Here is an 11,803-nt window from a genome sequence, read left to right on the forward strand (position 1 = left end):
GGTCACATAGAAACTCCTCTTCAAATTTTCACCTTCAATAACAGTTTCTGCTGGGTCTTTTTGCCTATTATGGACCTTTGGACGACCGATTGGTCTCTTGATGATAGGTGCAGCAGGCCTTGTCTGATCAGTCCATATCCATAACTCTTCACTAGTAACAGACTGGATGAAGTGCTCGTAAGTCTTCTTCAGAGATTCCATGCATAACCATGGATGCACATAATCTTCCATGTTGTCATGCCTTTTTCTGATTGTTGCAACTGCATGAGTACAGGGCATTTATTTTCCAAAAAATCCAACAAATTCGTAACAGGCATGCATGAAAGGATAACAATTAGGCAAATACAATTTCACGTAATTATAATACTAGCAGGCAGGCAAAGACAATAAAAAACAAGTAGAGAAACATAAGTGTACACTGACCGGTTAGTTGCCATCTGTTACATGTGCATGTATGCTTGATCAGGTCCACATTAAACTTAGATCCCATGTATGTGACTTCAAATCGCATGCGCTCGTTATCACCAATCCACTCCGCAATCCATTTGTTACTCGCCTTGACAAGCCGCTTCAACCTTTTCTCTTGAACTGGTGCAAGCTTTTCGTGATGGCAGTCTATTAGTCTCTTGTGTTGAATCATACGCCTCATGAGGTAGCAGTGCACTTCCTCGCACATTGTGAGTATATGGTTGCACCTATACTTGACAATCTTGGAATTAAAAGACTCGCACATATTGTTAGTAAGGTTGTCCACTTTTAGACCATGACTGAAGTCGGCCCTTACCCATGTTGCAGAATCAAATTTTATCAGGTATGACCAGGCATCCTGATTAACTTCCTTCAGCCTCTCCATTGTTGTCTTGAACTCAGGCACAGTCGTATATTTTGCACAGTCCCACACAATTTTCCTGATGTATAAGTCCTTCAAACGATTGATGAAGTTCTTCCACATGTGCATGACACAATTTCACACATGTGCATTCAGCATTATCTCTTTCAATGCAGGCATCAGACCCTAACAGAGATTGATTCGAGAAGGGTTTTCATTAAATTGCAAGATAGATATTTAAATTAAGTAGAGAAAGTCACTTACTAACCTTTTGCTGGTCGGACATAAAACTTCAACCATGTTATTGCACATCTCCAATGTCCTCTTGTAGTAGGCTTAGAAACCACTTCCATGACTCCTTTAATTCAAACCTGGCCACAGCATAAGCAATCACATAAAATTGGTTGTTAGTGTCCTATGCCACAGCAGACAGTAATTGGCCTCCATGATAGGTCTTGAGGAATGCTCCATCCAAAAGAATCAAAGGCCTGCATCCACTCTTAAATCCCATCTTGCAGGCATCGAAACATATATACATTTTTTCGAATGTTGGGGTGCTTGTGGCTGGGGAATAACATGTAGCAAGGTAGTAGATCTTGGATTGCTTCTATATATCTCCATTAGATAGTCTCTCATCTTCCCATACTGTTCTATCTCGTTACTCATGATCCTGTCTTTGGCTTCCCTCACAGCTCTATAAACTATTTTAGGATGTAGAATTAGATCGAACTCTTCTCTTAAAAAATCAATAGCCTCATGTGTGTTCATGTGGGGATGGGTGGTCATCCTTTTCTTCACTTTTTTGCTGACCCAGTGTTGGTCAGTTGCATTACTTCTCAGATCTCTTGCACACGTATGTTCACTCATATATGTTTTCACTTGGAAATATTGCAGTTGTTTATTATAAGAGAGATGGGCAATCCATGGACAATCCTCACCCTTGCAGCTGACTCTAACCCTTTCTTTGTCATTTTTAATCCATACCAACTCTCTCCCCCCAGGAATAAATGAATCCTTCACAGCCTCCTTGAACTTCTCTATTATATTGTGCCTAACTCAAATCTACCTTCTCCAAAGCCATACTGTTTATCAAACTCAGGCCAGTGTGGTTTGTTCCCTTGATCCTCCGATGAGACAAGGGTATGTAGCTCCTCAGACTCACACTCAAACACAATGTCCTCATCTTCTGTGTCTATATCACTGACATACTCTGCAATGGCTGACCTCATGTTAGGCTCTTGAGCAGGCCTAGATCTATTGGGCTGTCTTCCTGGCCTACTTGTGCTGGACTGTTTAGCAGGCCTAGTAGACCTTGAGGAACCTCCTCCAAATGAGCCCACCCTTCTTGCTTTAAATATCTGCCTTTTAGACTCATGTGTTGCTTGTTTTTTTGGCTTCTCCTTAGGTTCAACCCCTTTCGTCGACGATGGAGACACTTGTTACCTCTTCCCTTTGCCAGCTCTAACCCTTATGCCCTCATCATCTTCACCACTCTCACTCCCACTTTCATAACCAGCTGGTGGTGGTTTATACAGCTCACTTCCTCACTGCTATCTTCATCAGTAGATGAGTCATCCAACTTCTCCAAGTCATTTGGATCGACTTCTTCCTCAACCTCATCATTTTTCTCACAATCATCATCTGTGATCTCAGGTTGGTCAACACGATGGTAAAAAAAATTGTAAAACTTTTCAGTATCTTTATTCCTCAAATTAGCTTGTCGCATTTGGTTGATCCCTGCCTCCCCCCTCAGTACATGCAACCCTGACTCCATATCTTTACTTTTTGGATCATACTAGTAAGCCTCCTTATACGATTGATATCTTAGTCCTTTGAACATCGTGACCAAATCTCCAAAATTGACAAAATCCAAGTCCATCGGAGAAAACTTTTCAACTTGACTATGCAGATATACTAACTCACCGGTAGGTGCCTTGAAAATTTATCCCCATGATGGAACACGGGAATACCAAATACATCAACCATCTGCAAAATTTTCAATCCACAACATAACACAAAACCAACCGTTATTATCAAAATCTCCAAAACCTCTCTAAACAATACCTGACAAATGACTAACCCCACAACTAATCACCTACAACAGTCACTTATAGTCCCTATCAGTCCCATCCTATGACATTGATAACAAATAACGGGCATAAGCACAACAAATTTGAATAATGTACTTACCGCTCTCCACGGCAGACGCAGTATAACCACAAAGCTTCAATGGAACTGCTATACAGAACAGTAAGGACGACAACACAGAGATGAAGCGTTGTATTTTTTTGAGGGAAAATGTTAGTGATAGGGCTTCCTGCAATTGTTTGTGACTGATATGGGCAGCATTGACATATCTCATATGAACCATTGCAAAACATTGTCCGAAATGACGTCATCTTAGTGTCTAAAGACCACAGCGTCCCATTACTTTCTCCAGTCGATCACGTCAGCCCCGTTCACACCATCCTGGAGACACGTACCCATTACTACGCCACATAAGCGCCAGGTAATCCGAATCTATAACGTGTTGCAAAGCAGATTAAACGGAAGGATTAATTTGTAAGGCGTTTTGAGAGGTTAGGGATCGTTTCGTATTTTCCATTCTTGAGGAAATTAATTGTCCACGAATTAAAAGCTTAGGACCTATCTGTCCTTTACCCTAAAATTATTACGTAATTCCTTTTGCCAATTGAGACGATATTTAGCAAGAAAGCAACAATATTATTACTCGTAACCGTGTTAAAAAAAAAAAAACTAAAAACTTACAAAAATGCTCTTTTGATTGTTTGGCGGGATGTTGTTCCTATGTTTCAAATTTCCTATTTGTTACAAAAGAAAATACATTGAATTAGATGTAAGATAAGTTATATTAAGAGTTAGTTTAAGAATTTTATATAATTTTTTAGAATTTGGATACATCAAAGTCTATTTTATCTGGGCATAAAATGAGTTTATTTTCTCATAAATAAATTTGTCAGTGTTTTAAATATTAGTGGGTAGAAATAATAGTTTAATCATAAAAAAATAAAAAAATATTAACCTATACTACATATTTGGGTATTAGAAGATTCAAAAGGATTATATGAACCATAATATAAGGTATAAAAATGAGTTAGCGTGTTATGAAGTATGGACTAAACTCCGCCGAAAGAGGGCATAGCCTGGAAATAAGCAAAGCAAGGAATAGTGTGCCTTTGCACATGCTATGCTACAACGCTACAAATAGTGTCCCTATCCAAATTCACAGGTTCCTGAAGCTTAAGTTTGGAATAACATTAATGTTCAAGCAAGCAAAGCAAGCTAATTAAGGCGCCCAATGAACTTGATCAACAGGGAAAGAAACTAGCAAATGGTAGCCACAGCAAGCAATTTATCTCATATAACATAACAAATTGTCAAATATATAGCTTCTGCAAGTTCCAAACAAATTGTCTCAAATTACCATTACTAAACTTGTTGCTCCTGAACATCAAATTCTTGAAATTTAAAGCAGAGTCATAATCATATTATAGTTTGATAATTGCGAATGGCAAGCACAAGGAGCAGCGCAAGAGTTGGAGCAGGAGCAAGAACAAGCTCATCACGAGGTCCTGTCGTTGAAGAGATCGTGCCCAGTTCTGGTTGGACAGAGGATTCTGCAGGACATTATCTCTTGGTGGATCTTCCAGGTACTTCACCAAACACCCCCAAATGCATTTGAACATTGAAGAAATAGAATATGCATATATGAATATGAATGAATATGAATGTAGAAGAATAAACAAACTCCATAGTAAGAGAAAGTGAATCTATTTTATTTAAGTGCTTGGCTATATCCTTTTTTTTGTTTTCTTGCTTCATTTGTTCACGTAAGAACCATTTAGTTACATTCATGAGACTTCTTGTAGAAAGAACTGGTGCTCAATTTTCCATTTTTGGTTTTTAACTTTTTATCTTGTCTCTTCAGAATTCAAGAAGGAAGAGGTGAAACTTCAGATTGATAGCTATGGTCGTATAATTGTTAAAGGAGAAAGGCACCCAAATGAGCGGAAACGAGTCCGATTTCATTTGACCTTTCCGGTGCCGGTGGATTCCGATACTGATAAAGTAGCCGGAAGATTCGATGCTGGAATCCTTTACGTGACTGTCCCCAAAGTGAGCAAAGAAAGTGAGGCTGTGAAAGCAGCAAACGGAACCGTTGAAAGAGCAGAAGAAAACAAAAGGCAAGAGCAAGCTGCAAATGGCAATGCTGAAAGAGAAGAACAACATGAACACCAAGAACCCATTGTTGATGATGATAATGTGGGGAGAGATCGCAGCCAAGAAGACAGTAACAGGGAGAAGGAAGTAAAAAGAATTGAGAATGCACAAATTGGGGAGTTTTCTGAAGGAATGTTAAGGAAGTGGGAGCATGAGCCTATGGTAAGAAGTGTAGTTGAGGTTTTCAGGAAAAACAAAGGAATTGTTATAACTGCTGTTATAGCATTTTCCTTAGGGATTTTAATATCTCGCAAGTTTCAATCCTCTGCACCATCTTAATGTATATACCCACTACTTCAGGTCATGGATCTTAATTTGTATATTATATCAAAATATAAAATGAAGTATCACTATCATGTACTTAAACAATAATAATATAATGTCCCCTTTATTCTTCTTTATTTCCAACGTTAATATCTACAAACAGGAGTTATGTCATGATCCATTATCAGTCAGAAGGATATATAGAATGAGTATGGGGGAAACTTTGGTGGCGTTAATTGGGACAGGTTCAAGGCCACATCTCTGTATGCTCTGTATCTCCATCACAATTTTTCATTCATTGATTCAGTATCAAGTTATCCGGCATTAACTTATGGATGAAAGAAACACAAAATTGCTGCTGCTCAAATCTAAACACCAATTTATAGCAATATATCAATGTCAAGTATTTCAACTTTGCGGCTCAAATCTAAACACTATTTTACACCAAATCCAAACTAATTTAGTCACCCAAAAAAATCCAAACTCATTTTAACAAGGAGAATCAAAAGATAGCATAAAAATAAGTGCATCTAATCAAGACAATCTTAAGCAGTATACAATCAAAATAAGGTTATTTCCTAGGAAACTTTCTTCTCATTAGTTCCTTCTCCAACACCTCCTTTGCATATGATTCTCTAAAATATAGTGCTCATCAATCTTCATTGACCTCATCCAGTACCCTGATCCAAATTATGCCAAATCGGAAACCACCATATATCAAAATTTACTTTTATCTTACAGCAGGATCAGATTCTGCAACTATCCACCAATTTGAAAAGATCAAAAGACCACAGTATAGTGATGCGGGATTGGGAAGCTTCTTTGGAATCTGTGCTATAAAGTTGAGTCATGGCCATCAGTCCTATCTTCTAACTTGTGAGTGTTCATAGAATATGAGGAAATTAAAAAAAAATTCCCTTCCCGAGGTTAAAAGAGAGGCACTTTGCTTGAAGAACCTAAACTGTTTAGGTCTCTCGTAATACCATAAACTATTTTCTTTATATTCCCGCCTTTCTTAAGATATATTAATGTTATAGCATCACTCCCCGAACATTCCAAATCTCTTATACACTAGTAGAGGAAAGATAAGCATTATATATTATTATAATACATCATAGGTCAATTTTGAAATGCTGAAAACAGAAGAGCTTGTTGAACACAAGTGGGATATATGGAAGTTGCAGTGGTAACTTGTGGGAGGTGGAGGAACACTAGTTTAAGCGATGGACGACAGTGCTTAAGACCTTATTAGATGTTGACAAACGATGCATGGGAAAGAATAACGGAACCAAAGGGGAGATAAAGGCGATGCTTTGTCCTAGCACTTTATTCAAAATGTAGGTGCTTTTTGACAAAAGGGAAGGCCCCACGGTTGGGACGCGGAATCAAGTGCCTTCCCTTTTAGCTTCCATTGATTTGGTTATTGTCTACGTAGCCCTATTTCTAAGGAGGATTACATGCCCATGTTCATATACATGAATATGTTCAAACAAAGTTTCAAATGTTTTGAATAATCATGGGGATATGGCTTGTTATACATCTATGATTCCTTTTAAAAACATTATTTTGTATTTTCTAAGCTAATAGCATTTTTGCAAATAGGACTATAGGAGATTCAAAGGGTGATAAAGAGAGCAAAAGTAAAGTTTCTCTCTAGTAGGCATCACCTACTTCTCATTGAAGGGAAAGCTAAGACAAAAAATTATGTGAAAAAATTATATTGGCATACAGCAACAATAGAAGATATTTAGTGAAAAAAAAAAATCCAACATTGAATTCTATAGTATGAAAGTTTAATCATTCAACTTATGTAAGTAAAACGAAATGTTATTATCATTATCGCAAGTACACATGTGGATTTAGCAGTTTTATGTCTCTTAAACCTAGATATAGAAATTTAGAATAAAGACTTTTCACAATTGGCATTTTGTTGCAACGGCAAAAGAGAGATCAAAGAATCAAGAATAGAAAAAAGGGAGGTGCTTGGGTCATTCTCACAAGTCAGGGAATAAAATAAGATAAAAAAATATCAATAAACAAATCTAAAACATATATTCTCACAAAAATATCATTTAAGAAGAAGTAACGCTGAGGTGGATAACGAACATGTAGTGGAGGAAGAGAGAAAGAAGAAGGAAGGAAAAAAAGTTGGAAAGAAAAACCTTCGCGAGAGAGCATGGAATCTTAATCTGCCCACTGTCATCACAACCATCTCCAAAATCGAAATTCCAAATTCCAAATATAAAAAATAAGAATAAAAAAAGAAAATAATAAAAAAAATTAAAAAAGGCACACCATAACACCAAAAATTTTCATTTCCCCAAACCCAAACACCCCATCATCAAAACAATAGTACCACTCACCGCCATCAACGGCCACAGTGTCTTTCTCTGTGAGAGAGAGAAATACATCATTCCAAGGCCAACAAGATGAGACCATGACGACGCCATTAAACCTTCAGCAGCAGCAGCATCAGCAGCTACAGCAGGCGGCGAGAACCGTGAGGAGGGTGGTGGTGGAGGTTGTTGACGCTCGCAACCTTCTTCCGAAAGATGGACAAGGTAGTTCGAGCCCTTACGTGGTTGCGGACTTCGACGGCCAGAGGAAAAGAACCACCACCCGGTTCAAGGAGCTGAATCCGGTTTGGAACGAGCCCATGGAGTTCATAGTCTCCGACCCGGAGAACATGGAGTTCGAGGAGCTCGAAGTTGAGGTCTACAACGACAGAAAGTTTGGTAACGCTAGTGGGAAGAAGAACCATTTCCTTGGAAGGGTGAAGCTGTACGGAACACAGTTCGCGAGGAGAGGGGAAGAAGGCCTTGTTTACTTCACTTTGGAGAAGAAGAGTGTGTTCAGTTGGGTAAGAGGTGAAATCGGACTCAAGATTTATTACTATGACGAGTTGTTGCCTGAGGATGATAGGCCGCCGCAGGTTCCGCCACCTGAGGAGGGTGGACCGCCGCCGGAGCAGGAGCAAGAGAGGGGGAGACCGCATGGGGTAACGATTGTGGAGGAAGGGAGGGTTTTTGAAGGTCCAGGAACAATGGAACCGCCGCAGATGCATCCACATTGTATGCCTTTTCCTGAACCACAGCCTCACTCGCCGCGTGTGGTGGTGGTGGAGTCTCCGCCGCCAGTTGTTCACGTTCATCACGATCCGCCACAGGGGACGGAGATTGGCGGTGGAGGTGCTGGTTCTGGTGGTCCGCCGGAGATGATGCAGTACCCTCCTCCCGTAGGCCCGGCGGCGGCGGAGGTAAGGAGGATGCAGGCGGTGAAAGGGGAGAGAGTGAGAATTCTAAAGAAACCAAACGGCGCCGGCGATTACTCTCCGAAGGTTATTCCGACGAAGCAACACGGCGGCGTTGAGTCCGAACGTGTTCACCCTTACGATCTGGTGGAACCAATGCAGTACTTGTACGTTAGAATCGTGAAAGCTCGAGGGTTAGCACCAAGCGAGGGTCCGTACGTTAAGGTTCGAACGTCAAGTCACTATGTGAAGTCGAAACCAGCGAGTTACCGTCCCAACGAACCCAACGACTCGCCCGAGTGGAATCAGGTCTTTGCCTTGAGCTGCAACAAAACTGATGCTAACACCGCCACATTGGAGATCTCAGTTTGGGACTCACCGTCGGAGAATTTCCTCGGCGGCGTTTGCTTTGATCTCTCCGATGTGCCAGTTCGTGACCCTCCCGATAGCCCACTTGCTCCGCAGTGGTACCGTCTCGACGGTGTTGCCGCCGATCAGATTCCGGGAAGAGTTTCCGGCGACATTCAGCTTTCTGTTTGGATTGGAACTCAATCCGACGATGCGTTCGCTGAAGCTTGGATCTCAGATGCGCCATACGTGGCTCACACGCGCTCAAAGGTATACCAATCGCCAAAGCTTTGGTACCTGCGCGTGACTGTAATCGAAGCTCAAGACCTAAGCATTGCTCCAAATCTGCCACCATTAACGGCTCCAGAAGTTAGAGTGAAGGTGCAGTTAGGGTTTCAGTCAGGTAGAACAAGGCGAGGGAGCATGAACCACCATAGCCTGTCGTTCCACTGGAACGAGGACCTTCTCTTCGTCGCTGGTGAGCCTCTAGAAGATTCCATGATTCTCCTTGTTGAAGACCGGACGAGCAAGGAACCTGCACTCTTAGGCCACGTCGTGATTCCATTGACATCAATCGAGCAGCGAATCGACGAGCGCCACGTGCCTGCCAAATGGTTCCCCTTAGAAGGAGGTGGAGGTGGTGGATCCTACTGCGGGCGAGTTCACCTCCGTCTCTGCCTAGAAGGTGGCTATCACGTGCTCGACGAGGCCGCTCACGTGTGCAGCGATTTCCGCCCCACTGCGAAGCAGCTCTGGAAACCACCGATCGGAATCTTGGAGCTGGGAATCCTCGGCGCCCGCGGCCTCCTTCCGATGAAAACAAAGGGCCCAGGGAAGGGCTCGACCGATGCTTACTGTGTAGCCAAGTATGGCAAGAAGTGGGTCCGAACCCGCACCGTAACGGACTCGTTGGATCCACGTTGGAATGAACAGTACACGTGGCAGGTCTATGACCCCTGTACCGTTCTAACCATTGGAGTCTTTGACAACTGGCGCATGTTCGCTGACGTGGCAGAGGACAAGCCAGACTGCCGCATAGGGAAGGTACGCATACGAGTATCTACGCTGGAGAGCAACAGGATCTACACAAACTCATACCCACTATTAGTCCTCACACGAAGCGGGCTCAAGAAAATGGGTGAAATCGAGTTAGCCGTCCGGTTCGCCTGCCCATCATTGTTGCCCGACACGTGTGCCGTCTACGGGCAGCCTCTTCTCCCCAGAATGCACTACCTCCGCCCCCTTGGCGTGGCGCAGCAGGAGGCCCTCCGAGGTGCCGCAACGAAGATGGTAGCGCAGTGGCTGGCGCGGTCGGAGCCGCCGCTGGGGCACGAGGTAGTACGTTACATGCTTGACGCAGACTCGCACGCATGGAGCATGAGGAAGAGTAAGGCCAATTGGTTCAGAATCGTTGCGGTTTTGGCTTGGGCCGTTGGGCTTGCAAAATGGTTAGATGACATAAGAAGGTGGAGGAACCCAATAACAACGGTTCTGCTTCACGTTTTGTATTTGGTTCTTGTTTGGTACCCTGATTTGGTTGTCCCAACTGGGTTCTTATACGTGGTTCTTATTGGAATTTGGTATTACCGCTTCAGACCAAAGATACCAGCCGGGATGGATACCCGGTTGAGCCAGTCGGAAGCGGTTGACCCTGATGAGCTTGACGAGGAATTTGATACTATGCCGAGTTCGAAGCCCGCAGAGGTGATTCGGGTTCGCTATGATCGGTTGAGGATGCTTGCGGCCCGGGTCCAAACGGTTTTGGGCGATTTTGCTACCCAAGGGGAGAGGGTTCAGGCCCTTGTGAGTTGGAGGGACCCACGGGCGACAAAGCTGTTCATTGGGGTGTGCCTTGTTATTACTATAATACTGTATACGGTGCCGCCCAAGATGGTTGCGGTGGCGTTGGGTTTTTACTTTTTGAGACACCCAATGTTCAGGGATCCCATGCCGCCGGCGAGTTTGAACTTTTTCCGGCGACTTCCCAGCTTGTCTGATCGGTTGATGTAGATGATCCAAATTCAACAGACTAGAATTTTTCTTTTTCTTTGTTTTATTATAGTTTTTCATTATTTTTTTTAATTTCTCTATATTAAGTGATAATTTTTTGTTAGAGAAGAACATTTATTTAATATATATTGGAATAGGGATGAATTGATGGGTGACAAATTTGTTTTTTATTATTATTATTTTAGAGTTGAAAAAGTTGTGAAGCTCAAGAAGGAGGAGTGATAAAAGAAGTGGAAAGTTACTGGCTGTCATCATTTATTTTTTGCTGTAATGAAATTGATTTAATACTTGTACTAGGAGTAGGAGTAACTATGGTAGTACTATTCAATGCTCGAAATAAGAGAAAGGCACAAAAGAGGGAGCAGAGTGTGCGGAAATTTTTTGGCTGCATGCCTTAATTAGTGGTGGGGAGACTCTAATGAGGGCACATGTTATGTAACTTCAATTAAAAGTAAATTGTTACATGTGTAATTTCAATTAGTTACTTAGTGATTTTAATTTACACATCATTGTTATATTTTTTTTCATGGCTTTACTTCTATGTTGTCAAATTCTGACTTTAAATTGTTAGGGTGGAAATAAAAAGGTAGAAATCTTTGGAGTGCATAGTATGGCTTGTTCCGAATCCATCCAAATGGAAAAGTAAAGGGAATGAATGCATAGCATAGCGTAGGCTTAGACAGCCACATGACACCTGCAAATTGTAAACCTAAAATTCAAACCAAGGCTCTGCATTCATCAGCTTTTGAGGCATAATTATGTCCGTCTTTACAGAGGATGGAGTGAGTGACTATGAAGGATTATTAAAATTAAAAATAATTTTTTTATATTTTAATAATATTAGAAGTATTATTAAATAA

At 41.6% G+C, this 11,803-nt stretch overlaps 2 protein-coding genes across 2 annotated transcripts; both read left to right on the plus strand.

The window, feature by feature from the left end:
* The first annotated feature begins 4,189 nt into the window (after positions 1–4,189).
* Positions 4,190–5,472, plus strand: LOC130944964 (uncharacterized). The gene is made up of 2 exons (XM_057873586.1): positions 4,190–4,500; positions 4,779–5,472. Exons 1-2 carry the CDS (start codon positions 4,359–4,361, stop codon positions 5,348–5,350), a joined length of 714 nt encoding a protein of 237 aa, XP_057729569.1. The 5' UTR covers positions 4,190–4,358; the 3' UTR covers positions 5,351–5,472.
* A 1,956-nt stretch (positions 5,473–7,428) lies between these two features.
* On the plus strand, positions 7,429–11,361 carry LOC130943011 (protein QUIRKY). The gene has a single exon (XM_057871047.1). The coding sequence runs from the start codon at positions 7,773–7,775 to the stop codon at positions 10,941–10,943; it is 3,171 nt and encodes a 1,056-aa protein (XP_057727030.1). The 5' UTR covers positions 7,429–7,772; the 3' UTR covers positions 10,944–11,361.
* The last annotated feature ends 442 nt before the right edge of the window (positions 11,362–11,803 follow it).

This window comes from Arachis stenosperma, chromosome 1 (genome assembly GCF_014773155.1).
Source record: "Arachis stenosperma cultivar V10309 chromosome 1, arast.V10309.gnm1.PFL2, whole genome shotgun sequence".
NCBI classification, from domain to species: Eukaryota; Viridiplantae; Streptophyta; class Magnoliopsida; order Fabales; family Fabaceae; genus Arachis; species Arachis stenosperma.

Excerpts from the sequence above, each read along its gene's own strand:
- LOC130944964 (XM_057873586.1), top strand. The coding sequence starts at position 4,359 with ATGGCAAGCACAAGGAGCAGCGCAAGAGTTGGAGCAGGAGCAAGAACA. Across the intron at positions 4,501-4,778 it reads TCTCTTGGTGGATCTTCCAG|AATTCAAGAAGGAAGAGGTG; the intron begins GTACTTCACCAA and ends TTGTCTCTTCAG.
- LOC130943011 (XM_057871047.1), top strand. The coding sequence starts at position 7,773 with ATGACGACGCCATTAAACCTTCAGCAGCAGCAGCATCAGCAGCTACAG.